General features: G+C 40.9%; 1 protein-coding gene across 2 annotated transcripts; it reads right to left on the bottom strand.

The window, feature by feature from the left end:
• Positions 1-7,961: 7,961 nt before the first annotated feature.
• Positions 7,962-13,704, bottom strand: adcyap1b (adenylate cyclase activating polypeptide 1b). Of its 2 annotated transcripts, XM_028427165.1 has the most exons (5): positions 13,399-13,704; positions 12,932-13,036; positions 11,923-12,057; positions 11,479-11,583; positions 7,962-10,938 (listed from the first exon to the last, which is right to left on the bottom strand). In XM_028427165.1, exons 2-5 carry the CDS (start codon positions 13,033-13,035, stop codon positions 10,755-10,757), a joined length of 528 nt encoding a protein of 175 aa, XP_028282966.1. In that variant the 5' UTR covers position 13,036; positions 13,399-13,704; the 3' UTR covers positions 7,962-10,754. The 2 variants fall into 2 exon arrangements, with proteins under 2 accessions (XP_028282966.1, XP_028282967.1); XM_028427166.1 differs by lacking the exon at positions 11,479-11,583 and having other exon boundaries at positions 13,399-13,700.
• Between the last annotated feature and the right edge of the window lie 2,226 nt (positions 13,705-15,930).

Below are 15,930 nucleotides of genomic sequence, written 5' to 3'. Positions count from 1 at the left end.
CCAACCTCCCTGTTTTGACTGTTTTTTTAAGAAACACATGAATATGTAGAAATAAGTTACCTGTGAATATACATCACGAAGTGTGACCAAAGTGCGTCCTTCATGCTTGGTGATACATTTTTGTTAAGTACAGTACACATATATACTTTGTGCAATAGGGGAGTGCAATCTTGACGTCTGGTGGTGGAGTTGTGACAGCTATAAGTTATTTATTTATAGTAGTGAGTCATGCTGGGTGTTGATTCATAAAATTCTATACTTCCATTTCTTTCAGTGATGTAGTGAAAAGGATGATTTGAGTGTGCACCGAGGGTTTAAAGCTGCAAATAAATGTCCTAAATGAACAGATAGATGGCATCTGTCTGGCAGAGCGCTGAGTTTTACACTCTGAGTCAAACACTAATGATTTTGCCTTGTGCCAGCATGCGGCAGTCAGTCTTTCCCCATATGGCTCTGAACATGCTCACAAGCTGCTGTCAGTCAGTGACGATACCTCCCACACCAAACAGTGGAAGTGATATGGGGCCGCACGTCCAGCAAAACAGCAGCAGATGGTGAGAATTCTGGATCTGCGGGCCTTTGTGATGGACACCTCTGAGAGTCGACTGAGTGACAGCTGTTTCTCAGTACGTGTCCAGTTATTGTGCAATCAGTCGTGGATCAGGGAAATGACCTGGAGGGTGGATTGGCAGGGGGTTTGGCACAAAACGCTTAATCACAGATGTGATGTCATCAACATGCACCCTTAGGCGTATCATTAGCTGATAATGACGTAGAGGTAAATAATGTTTTAGAGAACCATGTGGTGTATCATGAAAATAAGAACATCTATGGATATAAGGTGCTGTGGATCTTTGAGGTGTTCAAAGCACTGCCTCTAAAAATAAACTCATTATTTCTGTTGTTTTTCTGTCGCTTAATAAAGCAGAGTTTGTCATAATTGTTTCTTAAAATAGGTATGTAGTGTATGAGGCATTTCCAAGCAGCCTGAACTCAGGTTGTAGTCATAGCTACAAGAGGCATGAACCTTACAGTATATCCTACTATAGCTGAGGGATGGAGCCTCAAATTCATTATTGATTTTTAGAGATCGACAGTTAAATTATTTTACTCAAGGTCAGGATACAGATGTGGAGTAAAAGATGCCTGCATGAATCAGAATCGATCTAGATGACAAAATCTGGTGTCTAAGTACACATGTTTTTAGAATAGATACTTGTAATGTTAGTAGAACCAAGTTTTTTCTCTCTTATTTTCTTGAAATGTCTTTTGTTGTAAATTGAGACATGTCCTTGGAACGGACTCTCAACAGTACATATATGACTATGACTATTATTTGTGGAATGATTCAATCACAGGATTTTTACTGATTCTTACCAGACAGTGTTATAGTAATAGTAATAACAACATGATAAAATAATAAAGGCAGAAAACCCCATGGATGTATGTGGTTCTTTTGGATGTTTTTGGACAGAAGTAGTGATCTAACTTCAAAAGCTGAGGTGTTTTTTGGTTGTGATATGTTGTTCTGTAAACCCAATACCTAGTGCTGTGTTCATATGTGCCTCCACTTGGCTCAACGGTAGTCAATGAAATTACAATAGGGTGATTATAGGCTGTGTGTTTGTTTGTATTTGTACACATCTCTGGTGCCTAGCAGTCATTGTCGTGTTGTTTTCACTGCATTTCTCAGTAATCACTGTGCCAGCACGCTGATATCACTGAACTGGCAGCAGCCGCCAAACCTCCAAACAAACAGGCATGAGCTGTTCCACTGCGGCGACAAATAACAGAACAACAGAAGTTAACACAGTGCCTCCGTGACCATGTCAGAGCAGACAAGAATATCTGCAGTGTTTTGTGTAGGCACTATTTTTTTTGCATCTATTAGGTTTCATGGCGGGCAGATGGACCAATGAAAGAGTTCTGTATTGACAGTGAATTCTTACAGTATTGAGTTTAGATCTAATAAGATGTGATCCATTACAGTTGCCGATCAAGTACAATACCTAACATAAACCTATGCTTGTCCGGAAGAACATGACACAAGGTTCTATAAGTCAACTGTTAGGTTTAAGTAGCATCATCCTCCTGTGTGAGCAGGTGCATGTAAAAAAGATTTGATGTTGCAAATGGTAGATGTTCACTGTGTAACAAGTGTATGTTTTCACTCAAACATAACAAATCAGACACTTTTTTTTCAACACAAGAAAATATGACAGACCTAAATAGAGGTCCACAAGATTTGATTCAGCAAGATTTGATGATGTAGCATCTTCAAACACGGAGCCTTGAAATGACCCCTTATTGACGTTGAGAAACATGTGAAGTTGAACACCAGGATGAAACAAGTGTTTTAGAGTCTTAAGGGAAGTATAGTTCCAGATGGAAGTGTAACCCAAGTCTTAGTTGAAAGATGTTTAAGTGATCTCCTCTTGACAGACAGACAGACAGTGGAGGTTATTGCATATAGGCTGAATTATCATCTATCTGCCATGAATTACTGTGAACATGGTTGTTTCTGCAGTGTGTCATTCAATGGCACAAAAGAAAATCCCCGATGGGAAGAGTCATGTAGGAGGGGAACCCTTCCAACAAATGGAGGAGAGAAAAAACAAAAAAGAGAGAAATGGTGGGAGACACAGGCACAGGCTGTTTCTGTACTATGCGATTCGGATGCTGTGCCCCAGGGAGTGCAGGATGTCGCTCACAGGTGTGAATGAAGATCCTGGTTGGTTGCCTCACCTCCCTATGTTTCCCACTCACACCCCTTTCCTCATCACACAGCTTCACTTTTTATAGAGCTGCCACTGACAATTCCCGAAGAGTTATGTGTTGCTCGGTGACAGGCAGTTCTTTTTGTTTTGAATACGTGTGAGAAGACAGGGAAAAGCCTGTGCCTGCTTTGAGCCTCTGCCCCACTAAGGGAACACTTACCCTTTTGGTGTTCATATGAGGATTAGGATGAAGCGATCTCCAGAATCTGTGTATGTGAAAGGAATTTCTGGAAGTATGAGAAGTTTATATGAGTGGAAAAAGATGCTTTTTTTGCAAAAGTGACACATAAATGTTGAAACAAGAAACTGTTCCCATTATAAACAAAAGACGCAGAGATAGCATTGGTGTGTGGATGTGGCCTTTTATAGGCTGTAAATCAGAGAAAATGGGACTTTGCAGTTTCTCTTCTCTGCAACTTTTTCTTCAAACATGTTGTTTTTCAATGTCCAAAAAAACTTGTTTTGTCTGGAGTTGTGCTATTTAATGCCTCTCTGTTATACAGTCTATGCTTTGCTGGCAAAGTACTGAAGCATTTCCCATCACACATGCACACCGTTGCAGACACGCATTTTTGTGTTCATTAAAAGGAAAAAAGAAACCTAACATAATTCACAAGCTGTGAAGTCTGAAACTGACAAGCGTCTCTGTGCTCTCAACTGTTCTCCATTCATTAACATGCATCTCATTCAGGAAATCCATCACAACTTTAAAGAAGTGCAATTGAATGATGTGGAATGGGTTCAACAGTGGGAGTCTGAAGGGGAAAGGAGTAATAGATTGTCTTTTTCCTTCATTTGGAGGCAGGTGGGAGAGATAGGAAGGAGAATTAAGAGCATGAACATGTTACTTCTGGCAGACTTCACACTGAGTTTTCACGCTTCTCTCTGCTCCAGCAATGATACATTATTCAGTGTTTGCACAGCCTCACCCAAAACAGAATGGGTCCTGCGCTTGTATGAGCTCTCGGCGAAATAAAAGACAAATTGAAAGCCGGACAGTGTCTGTTTGTTCACCTGACACTGATCTCTGAGGGTCAGTGTGTATGTGTGGGTTGACCCCGTCTTCAACAGCTAAACATTACCTTGTAGTTGTACAGACAACTACATAAAACATAAGCCCTAGTACAGTCAAATCATCACAAACACCAATAGGTTCAAAAGGCAGCAGGGCCACCCACTGTGACACACCCCCACGGCCACTGTTTTTAACAGAAACACAGAGAAGCACGTGGGACCCAACAGTTCTCTGTTCGAGAAGCACACTAGGAGAAGGCGGCTTTAAAGAAATTTGTTTCATCTTAACGCAGAGCCACAAACTCTGGGGATTTTGCCAGTTAAGTAGCTCTAACTAATAGGAATGGGAGTTCTGAGCAAAAGCCTGTTAAAAAAAAATATGTGCCAACAAATTAGGGTTCACACTGTCGTAATGGACTTACATAGGAGAAAGGAGGAAAATGTGCAAATACTACTTAACCAAGGGGACTTTTTGCAAGATGCTCCCTGTGTTCATGTCTGAGCTTTGACTGTAAAGGATCAGGCTTCAGGGCAACTTTTTTTTTTTAGAGTTTTCTGTAGAGATCATGACAAATGTGTTTTTGTGTTGTTAGGGAACCCCACATCTGTGTAGACTGTAGCAAAGCAACATGACAACCAAAGACTTTAAGCTGATATGGCTATTTTATTTCTTCAGCAAACTTCGTAAAGCTGCTGTCATCAATATTTTTATATTAAAAATGGACGAAAGCATGATGTAATGTGAAAGGAGCCTCTTGTGGTGGCAAACATACAGACATTTATTGCTCAACTCCGCAGATTCTCTCTGCTCCAGAGAGGCTTTTTTCGCCAACACAGCCATAAAGAGCAGAATAGGGTGAATGCTAACAACATATATGATTGTTTTAAGGTGGTATATCATAACTTATGGACAGGTGATGTAGTTTAAAGAACCACTTATTCTGCTTTGTGGAGGGGTGGATGGCACCATAATTAAACTATGAGACATTTACACTGAAGACAAGGCTTTATATCTTCTGTTGGACCATTTTTAACTGTTTATCAGATCAATATCAATATTAGACACACAATACAACGCAAACTTTCAACTGCAACAAGCTTCTTTGCTTTTTTCTTGGCTACCATGGGTACAGCTTCATAGAATAACCAAAAAACCCGGCTCAAATTTCTTACCACTGTGTTGACATAGAGTTCTTTTGGTCACAGAAAAGCTCTGGGTAGTGTTTTATCCCAGCAGAATCCTTTCTGAAAAGTTTTTTAACAAGAAGCACTCAGAGCATAAAAAACAGAGCACTCAAAAAAGAGCCTGAGAAAAGGTTATATGGACACTCAGCCTTAATGACTAAAGCTGATATAGCATAGAAAAGGGACATTTTTGTTACAAGTTGGTGGGGACTAGCAGCAAAGTTGATCAGTGGACCCATTAATGTGGACGGAGGCTTGACTCCAGATGTTGCTCCAGCTCTGCTTTTGGCTGTATTTGTTGTCTTACCTTGCTGTCCCAGTGGGATTAAAAGCTGTTTTTGCTAGATTCATTTTCTATTATTACATAGGAGTTTGGTCTTTGACAACAATGCATGTTTTTTGAGCGGTTTTTGTTATAGTTTCTTCTGCCTGATGAAAAAAAATACGCATAGTCTTAGCAGATGAACACTATGACATCTAGAGCCACAGAGCCAGAATGGCTTAAAGATGCACATCATATTCTAACGTAACTCTAAGGCACACACAGATGTACAGTACACTAGCTGAGAAAATTACATTTGAGATGGTCATTTTCCTTCCTGGCCAAATAGCCTCATAATAAATGATGGATTGCTTTGGTCACCCATGATTACTCAAGCAGTACAGGTAAAGTGTTTCCCTCTGAGCCACAAGCAACTCTTGATCAGTGGTCCATGTCTGCTAACGCTCGCCCACACCTCCTGTTTTCATCCTCCCTGTCTCTCTCTCTCTGTTACATTGCTCCCAGGAGGACGGCTGTTCACCGCAGACTGCCTCCTGCTCAATGGTAGATGTGACAGAGCCTACCACAAGATGAGATTGAAGGGAGAAGGAGTGGGGGGTCGGGGGTTCTTCTCTGTCACTGCCACAATCAAGGGTTCCATTGCAGGCATGACCAGACTGTCCCCTCCAAACGTGACCACTGAATGATTCATGAACTGAAAGGCAAAAAGGAGGGGAGGGGCTGAGTGGGGTTGTTGCATCATTGCTGTGTCTGGGCCTCCCTTGTGAGTTCTGTATTCTTAACCCTGACACGCAAGGAGGGGGGAATGGGGGGTTGGGGGGGACTGTAGGTAAATAAGCACACACAGTAAACAAAAGGAAGCGTTGCATGCATACACATTTCTCGTTTCACATGCTCATCAAACAAGGTGACAAAGAAAGGCGGGTGTGGCACTCAAGGGTGTTTTTGTGTGAATCCGCACTGGAAAAGCCCTGAACACAAACTCCCCTTTCTTGCTAACACCTAATACATGATTAAGATGTGTCTAGAGGGCAGAGGAAAGAACTGGGTGTGATTCCAAACTGTGAACTATATTCAGGATCTCCTTCCAGTTCCCGTCCAACAAAACAACAACCCAGAGACACAACTTCTTTTCAAAAAATAGGATCAATTGTAGAAACGGCTCAAAGACACTAATGGAGAGATGAGAAGTGGAGTGATGCGTACCACAGAGAAGGAGTCAGATGATGCACTGCTATGAGGAAGGAGGAGTCATCTTTTATTGATTAAGGCATTAATGTACATTATGTACAAATTGGTTAGGGTGGCCCCTCATGTGAAGCCTACCGCTGTGAAAACAAATTGGAGCCTTTCTCTCAGTATCCACTTGTGGGTGTATGAAGGCTTGACTATCAAATGAAATTTATTTATGATTGCATTTGTCATTTGGTCTGTAAGGAGAACTGTTGGACTCTCTGTTTGTCCAGAGAATTAAGCCTGCTTTTCTTTCCGACAGCTGAAGTGTGGGAAGGGAAGAAGAGGTATAAATAAAGAATGGAAACGTACTGTATATATCACACAGGTAGCTCAAACTATGACAATCGACAATCTGTCAACCTTTTCATAGCAACTGGGTAACTCCCATGAATCCACATCCTGAGGGAGGAAACGAAGACGTATTTCTCAGAATGTGATCGTGTGGCGCTCTCTCATTGCAAACGTTGAATTTAATTTATCATATCTGACACCTGTGCCTCTTCTGTTGGTTTTATCACAGCGTGTGTGTGTCTGTGTTTCTGCATGCAGTGTGTGCACACAAATGTAAAGTGCAAGGCAGAAGCCCCCATTCCATCGCATAGCCCGCTCAAGGTCTGCACACAAATACCCCAAAATACCCCTATCAAAGACACACACAATCCTCCCACACTCACTCACACACACATAAAAACACACTTGACACATGCGTATACACCACCATGTCCCTTTGTGGACCGTTGCCATGCAACATTTCTCTGATTGGGTTAGTTGAGCTCTGGTGCATGTACGCACACACACACAAACGCACACACTTCTGCTGGCTGATGAGGATCAGATCACACACACAATCCTTTGCCACACCCATCCTCCTCTCCTGTGGGACACAGCTGCACTTCCAAGGCCAAGGATAGATCTAGAAGAGAGAGATGCACTGCTCCAACAGTAGGGAAGCTCTCTCTCTCTCTCTCTCCCTTTCTCAACCCTGCTCAGTCCTGAGTTGAGGCTTTTCGTTGAGGACCTCCTTGAAGATGGTTCTTCAGGTTCACAGCTTCCCTTTAAATCCTTAAACACACCCAGAAATGTCATAAATTGGTGAGGATTGATCAGTAAAGGGCGCCTCAATCTCCTTTTTGCTTGTGATACAATTCCTTATGAGACACCAGTGTTTTTTTATATTTGCTATTTCTGTTGGTGTGACTTTGGGAAGATAACTTGACAGGACTTGAGGAGGTGCTGTGGTCGCTGGAGAATGTCTCATCTATTTTCTGCAACATATGACTCGGTGTTTGTGTTATAGGAGAAGATCTACACTTGGAGAGACATGTGACTCTTAAACTAACTTTTAAAGCTTTATTCTAATGTCACTAATGTAAAAGACAGTCCGCCTGTGCTGACAGTCTGTGTTTCACAGCATACCTTAACGAAATGATGTATTTCAAAGATTAGACATTGATTAGAAAATTTTGTTGTTTACAAAAATTTATTCATACAAATCTTACAACACTTTTCATAACATTGAGAAACGTAAAACCCCATATAAGGACTCCTGTGTGTATAACGATGTCACTTGTACTAAGGTTCACTTTTAAAACACAATGTTTTTCAGATAGATAATAGGTTAAACATTGAAGTAAGGCGTTTGGCGCTTTCAGAAATATCAACAACAGGCATTTTCTATGTGAACATCTGAACATCTCTGTTATGTTCTGACACCCTTTTTTATTCTAGATAGTGATGCACATAGTATAAAGAATATGTAGGGGCTATTTTCTGATTAATAAATTACCGACCAATATCAAAACACCTCATGATCAACAATTACAAACACTGGCCATATTTCACGACTCTCACAGACACTGAACACCCCAAACCCATGCACACACACACACATTGCCTGCTCCATCAACATATACATTCTATTCTTTTTTTCTTCTTTTTTTTTTTTTTTAAACTCATTAAATCATTGGCCATGCTTTAAAAGAAAGCCTAATTCTACTACTTTTGGGGCAGACTAAGCAGAGTAAAAGGAAGTTTCAATGTAAGCTAATGGACTGCAGCATTGTAGGGCCACTAGAATTGCCATCTGTCACTTGTGGCGAATTTTTTTGTTTTTTATTTATTATTTTTTTTTAATTTTTATATTTTTTTTACTCATGTCAAAGCAAGGCACCAAAGCCAACAAAAAAGCTGTTTCCAACCTCCACATGCACTTTCAGCCACTCGTCAACACACAAACAATTAAACTGCAGGCGCACGCTCACACAAACTAAACACAGATTCAACACAGACACAGTTCACACGAAGCCTGTAGGAGAAAGCCAATTTGAAGAAAGAGTGTCTTGATAGTTTCTGTTGGGAGCACCGGCCACTGATTAGATTGCAAGGGTGCATAAAGCTGTATTTGCATAACATTGAATAAATACATATCTCTCGAATAAAAGTCAGAGGGAATATCCCTCTGCTGGAGGGCAGAATTTCATTCACCTCTGTTCTAGAGGAGGAGGGGGTGGGTGCTCAGAGTGGCAGCGGCCAGCTCGAGCTGTTCATGCTGAAACCAAAGTGAAGGGAATTCAACATCTGATCTGTTTTTTATCAGACTCATTGACCCCGATCTCACTGTGGTGCTATCACCTCTTCTTTGCTTCTACATTGGCAACTCTGGCTGTAACCTCGCGCTTATGCAACAGCCTGCTTTGCTTTTTGCACACACACAAACACACAATCTCTCTTCCTCTCTTTCTCACCTAACACTCTCCTCATCCTCTTTCTCACATCCTCGCTGCACATTACACATCTAACAAAGATCTGCTTTGTCTTGAAGCACAGCACTATCAAAATGTAGCATGTCGATCTAGAAGCAAAAAGTTTCTTAAAAACTACAACCTGGGACAAAAGCAATCAGCAAAAAGGGGCTTGTCCAGTGTCTCTATGATTTCCACAATGAAAGCAGCAGGTGTAGCAGCAGCAGCAGCACAGCAGCAGAAGGGGGGGGGGGGGGGGGGGGGGGGTTAAAAAAAATCAACAAGTCAGTGCAGTACCAGTTTCTACCACCTCTAGCCCTCCTTGTTCACATCACACAATATCTATGAGAGTGGTGCTGAAATAGGCGACACACCTCCTAGATAACAAAGGAGAAGCACAATGGCATGCAGTTTGGAAGCAAAACAAAAAACTCACTTGTCACATGCACCAAATAAGAGTTAAATATTTTCTAACTCATATGCTACCTTTCCTCTCCTCCTCTCAAAGAGAACCGTTTCATGTCCTACATGTATCTGCTGCCCGAATACAATCAAAACAGTCCCTCTGAATAATTCTGTAGACAAACAATGAGATGTGCTCTGTGTAATTTCTATACTGTACATAATACACACACACACACACTGAACATTCTTTACACAGTCCTGTCAAGCATGATATATCTCCTAAATGACTTTGAGGCAAGTGAGCAAGCAGTGTTTTCCGCATACTGTTAAAACCAGCAACTTGAACGCTTCCTTTTGTCTTTAGTGAAGGCAAAAGATGCCCTTGTGATGAAATTTCTGCTCAAAACAAAAAAAATGTTGATTTTTTTTTCTTCTTTTCCTTTTTTCCCCCCAACCACCAGTTACATAAATGACCATGCCAAGTCAATCCATCAGATAAGAGGCTGTAAAACAAAAGCCATCAGAATTCCCTGGAGGGTGCACCAATCTATACAAACCCACAGAGCTCCCATTAAGAGAGCGTGGAGATGGGTGGACAGGGCAACATCTATCATTTAGGATAAGCCGGATATGCCTCACATAGCATGCTCACTGCTTCTTTGGGCCTGTTTGGAAAACAAACAACACTAAAAAAATAGAACGTTGGTTACAAAAATAAGTATAACATTCAATACTTTGATTGTCTTTTTAAAATCTATTTATTTTCTGCATATGTAGATGACTTTTAAAGATTTCAAGCGCATAACGTTGAAGGTGCACAATTATCTTTTTTTCTGATTTCTTTTTTTTGTATCATTTTGTTTTGTTTTCAACATCTTAACATGAAAATAAAATATTGGTCCACAAAGTATAACTGTGCGGTATCAAGTGCTTTTGTACAAAAAGAAAAAAAAACGATATTATTATTAAAATATTCATTTTAATGGCTTTACTTCATACATAAATACATGTTGAAAGAACACAGGCGCAATCCACTGGTTGGTCAGATATATCTGAATGATTTAACGACTGGATGTATATACACAGGAGGGCAGTTTGGGCGCTTTAACAACGCTACAAATAGGCAAGTCGGCGTCCTTTGTTCCTAACTCTCTGTCTGTACCTTCTACCCAGAACCGCTGCCAGGTATTTCTGCACGGCCATCTGCTTTCTATAGCGACTGTAGCTGTCAGTGAAGATCCCATCTGAATGTCTTTTGGATAAGGGCTCTGACTCGTCCTCCATGCTGTTGTCCTCACTGGGGGAAAAAAACAAAAAGAAAAAATAATATTAGTTAAACTTCTGTGCAGATTTTTCCTCATTTTATGTGACATTTCATCTTTCCATAAAGCAAAGTTTGATTATTAATAATATATTTGTGGGCCCTTTTTCGTTGGAAAGAAAGATTTTAGCGTATTAGAAAACTTATCAATTATTCATTCATAGTCAATTGTGTATTCTGACGCATGATTTTTCATTAGTGTCTGGGCAAACCAAATCGATACTTTGACATATATATATATCTATAAATCGCATAAATAGTCTCAGAAAACGACCCTTAAAATATTAAAGGACACCAATCATGAACGCAGTGCCACGCCACAACGTAAAAAACAGAACCGAAAAGAAAATGTGTAATGAAAATGTCTAGACGGTTTTATGGAGGCGTAACATAATAATAAATAAAGAGTAAAGCACGCACATAAAATGACAAACAGACAAGTGATGTAGCAGCCTGAACTTGTGCAGCGCAGGAACATAAAAAATGATGACTGCAGGTTATAAGAAATGCCCTTACCCTGCACGAATTGTCATCAGAGAATGCAGATAATGTCTCGCTGTTAACTGACCCAGGATCTCTCTCAAGGCTCTATCTAATTCTTCCTCAGCATGCCTTTCTGGTCTGAGATGATAAAATGCCAAAACACATAGATCATCAGTGACTAAAAAAAAAAGCGCAGACAGAATGATAAAAAAAAAGTATCCTAAAAAACGTCCCCTCCCTCCACCCTCCCGCAGCTCCAGGATCACATCAGGTGCATTTAAATAACCTTGTTTTCTATCTGCCGACCTTTTCATCTTGAACATTTTAGGCTACTCGGTATGAAAAGAACACAGAACACAGAATAACATGAGAAACTCTGGGAGAAAACAAAGCAAGCAAACATTATCGCCAAAAAAGTCATTAAAATGGATTCCAGCTGAAAGCTTTTCAAGCCGGGACAACGAAAGCTTTATTTACCTCTTCTCTGGTGGGTAGTATAGAGTGTACGCGTCGTCGTTTAGGGATGGTGGGCTTCGTATAGCAAGCTGGTCGCTATCAAAACCCATGTCGGATAGTGAATTCCCATCCTCATCGAAGGCGTCGTTTTCAAGTCTGCAGAAAGGGAAAGAGGATTCATCACAAATTAGATCTGTGCACAAGTGGGACGCAGCAGTGAAAGAATGCCAAACGTCTGAATCTGATTCGAAATTTTTAGTGGGAGGTTATAACACAGATAAAATGCAAGAGAAAAAAAGCTGAGGGTGTGTGAAAAAACAGAAATAGAATTATTGTTTAAATATTACTTTAAAATAATGATTTAAAATGTATTAAACGTCTTTAAATGTATGTATAATTTTGGGCGTAAATCGAATTATTTCATTCCAACGCAGCCTCATTAATTATTTAAAAATCGAAACAATGGGTGTGAACATGTTCACATTTAGTGTAGGCGTGGTGGCGACAAAAAAAAACATATCAAAAGAATGCTGAAAATAGCATTGTGAAAATTAGAATCAATAAGCACCACGCCCAAATTATGGATATGCTTTTCAGAGGGGGGGAAAACAGAATAAATCTTAAATGCATTGAGCTCTCCCATTCGTTTTGCCTCGCCTCTCCTTGGTGACGCCAGTCCACCGTCATCCCAAGGGCTATCCATTGCATTGACTGCACTCTCATTTTTAATAAGGGGAGTTCTGCGAACCGTCCCAACGGACAGATCCCTGCATGCGTATTCCATAACCATTTTCCACACAGAGACTCATATGTGTGTGTGTTTAAAATAGATTCCTCTTCTTACTCTTCTCTTAATTGAACGCGCACATTGTGTGCGTAATTACGCGCAGCTTTGAAATGAAGTATCCAAATCTAAATCTTTTGATGATTAAGCACAAAGAAATAACAAATAACAGAACAAACAAAGAGTTATGAAGCGTTTACAGTGGATCAATTAGAACATTTGAACACCCACAAAGGACAAACCTACCTAATCTTAGGATAACTTAGTCCGATAGGTGTGCAGAAGACGCTGTAGTGCATTAAGATTCCGTAGATGAGCAAGATTAAAGTCGCTTTACTCGAACTGGCCATGCTGTTAGAAAATGAAAAAACATTAAATAGGTTAGTCACTGCATAAAAACACGATTTCTCTTAGTTTTTCTCACATTTTCACTTGCTTCTACCTTTTAATTACGAACTGAAACAACTTAATCGAACGTTAAAAGCTTAAAATAACTAGATAACCCAATGTGCACCGGCTCAAACCATGTAAAAAGATTTCTTTCTGTTAAATTATCCCATTTCGTAAAAGTTTAACTGCAGTAATCACACACGGATCCTCTGCATGCAGCGCAAAGTAATTTAAAAAATGTACAAATCTTCACGCAGTTGAGACAAAAAGCAGAATCCTTTCCTTCTCCGAGTTTTAATACAGTCCGTAGATAAAGCACATACCTATAGCAGGGGAGCAGGGAGAGCGCTGTGCTGTAGGATGGTGATCCGGGCGCGGCTGTGCTGTTGTGTGTGATGGAGAGACGGTATCTTCTCACGGCACTTCTTTCCTGGCTGAAGCGCCTCCGTCGTTCTCCTTATGTTCCCCTCAGTGCAGCCTATCTCACTTTTATACAACAAATAATAGGACTCAACCAGTCGCACGGGCAAACAAAAACTGTGGGAAAGTGCGCCGTATGTTCGCCTACATATCGTTTCTCCAAACTTTGTCCTGCGCTGTGATTGCCTTGGATTTTTATCCTTGTATCGTAAGCCTTGCCCCCCTCCTCCCTCCAATAAGTCACATTAAGGATGCTATAGACGTCATCAAGTCTTCCTCCCGGAATATAATAGTACAGTTCCTTCCTCATCGATGCATCCGTCAGACTCTCACCCCCCACCTCCCTCCTAAGATGGAAGTTTACTTCCAAACTTTCTTCTTTTTGTAAAAAAAAAAAAAAAGGTTTTAAAAAGGTTGTGACTGCATACATGAATTCAAACGGATCAATTTGTCCCAACCGCAACCGCGACTGCTTTGTCTTTCTCACGTCACCAGTAGGTTCAATTAAGCTTTAATGATTATGACTGAGCTGGGAAATGATCATCTTTGGTTTCAGATGACTGGATGAGGTTTTGATGGAAGGGGGGTGGGGGGGGATCAGACTTCCGCTGACCAAGTTCAAGGCCTCTGGGGATTCGGGAGCTGTCCAGTGCTGAAATAAATCCTCTCAAATTGCGGCTTTCAGACTTTACGGTCACTTTTTTCTAATCATTTCCAATAATTGCTCATTGGACATCGTTGTGGAGGGTGGGTGGTTTCTTAATGGCTGTGCAATGACAGCGATGTGAGGTCTCTCGACCCATCCGTTGGATTGTTGAAGTAAACGAGGCACGTAATCATTTGAACGCGAGCTGGTGACGCAGGATACCTGTTCAGAGAGCTGCGTGGCGTTACACACGACTCACCCACTTTTTCGCCTTTGCTCTGGAATCATTAGAATGTCCTGATTGACACGTCAAATCCAACAAAACATGGAGGAAAGGCCTGTGGCTCTGCTGTTACATATGAATGCGTGTCAATTCAGAAAAAGCTGTGGGCCTTTTACTTTTGTCATGAACACACATTTGGTGCATGTTCTTGACCGCTTTAGCCTGAAGTTACTCTTCAGCTAATGATGAAGTCCATATGTATTCGTGATTTAATTGATAGGCGCACGATGGGCCTGCATCAGACTTTTAATTTGGAGAGGTGACGCCAAAAATCCCAGGCCTCTTACTGGGGCCTCGTTATAGCCACCATGAGGACGGCTCATCTTTTGATTTACCACTGTGCCTCTGAATCAGACCTATAGTCCAGCAACCAATTGAATAGTTTGTCAAAGAGGCGAGAGATTCACGTCAGCGTTTTGTTTACTCTGACGCAATATGACGATCAGAGTCAGTCACGGCCAGAGAGGGCCTATCCACAACTTCTTTTTCACGGCGTGTGATTCCTATAAAGAGCGCAACTTAAACCCCCCATATATGCTTAGACTGGTGCAGACTGCTAATATTAGGCCTGGTATATGCAGGAGGTGAAGGTGCAGCCCTGTGTAGTCTGAGCAAACGGCGCCATCAAGAGGTAAAGAGGAGGAACAGGCTGAGCTTCTCTGCTGTGGCTCATTCATTATCAGGTAACACAGCAGTGTAACCGCAGAACATCCACAGCCCAAAACAACTGGATACATGTTATGCAATCGCCCAATGATAATATATACTGTCTGTTTTTGTTTTGTTCTGTTTTGTAACCCTTCACACAGCTCATTTTATTTTATAATATAAACTTTCAGCAGATTCGTTTGTTAATAAAATGCTTAAATTACGCAATACATGCACAAATAAACAAGAAAGCATGTCTGATAATTACTGTAATTCTTTATTTTGATTATGTCATTTGGAGCTTTCCAACCCACCTGTGTTCCCCCTGCAGATATGTATATCCTTTTTTTGACACTAAAAATTTCAAACCAGACCAAGCTCCAGACATGATGCATTGTTGCATCATGTCTGTAGCCTATTGATAGTGAAAACAGTGTAAAACATATATGAGACAAGAACCTTGAATAGTCAACACGCGTAGATAAAGCACAGATACACTGGCCTGAAAATAAGCAAATGGATCCTGACTTTAATCAAGGAGCAGATGTGGTGATTACTGCAGGTTTTAACAAATAGAGGAGTCGTGTCGCTGTGTGATGTTTTCCCTCTTTGTGTGGGGTTGCTTTTTAGAGACGTCCTCCAGGGGAGTCCTGCAGTGGCGCCTGCGCACTGTGCACTCAGAGTCAGCAGGGGTCAGCAAAACACTTCAGCAAACTCGTAGTAAAGTCTGACTCATTAAACCTGCACTCCTATACCTGGGGTGATTGTTTTTTAAAAAAATAAAATATAACCCTGCTTCAAAGCTGTTATCTCGTATTTTTATGCAGTCGACAGGAAAAACAAACGCTGATTAATAAA

The sequence above is a fragment of the Parambassis ranga genome, chromosome 17 (genome assembly GCF_900634625.1).
Source record: "Parambassis ranga chromosome 17, fParRan2.1, whole genome shotgun sequence".
Classification (NCBI taxonomy): Eukaryota; Metazoa; Chordata; class Actinopteri; family Ambassidae; genus Parambassis; species Parambassis ranga.
Note: the sequence above shows the minus strand (reverse complement) of the source record. Positions and strands in the feature narration are given on the sequence as shown.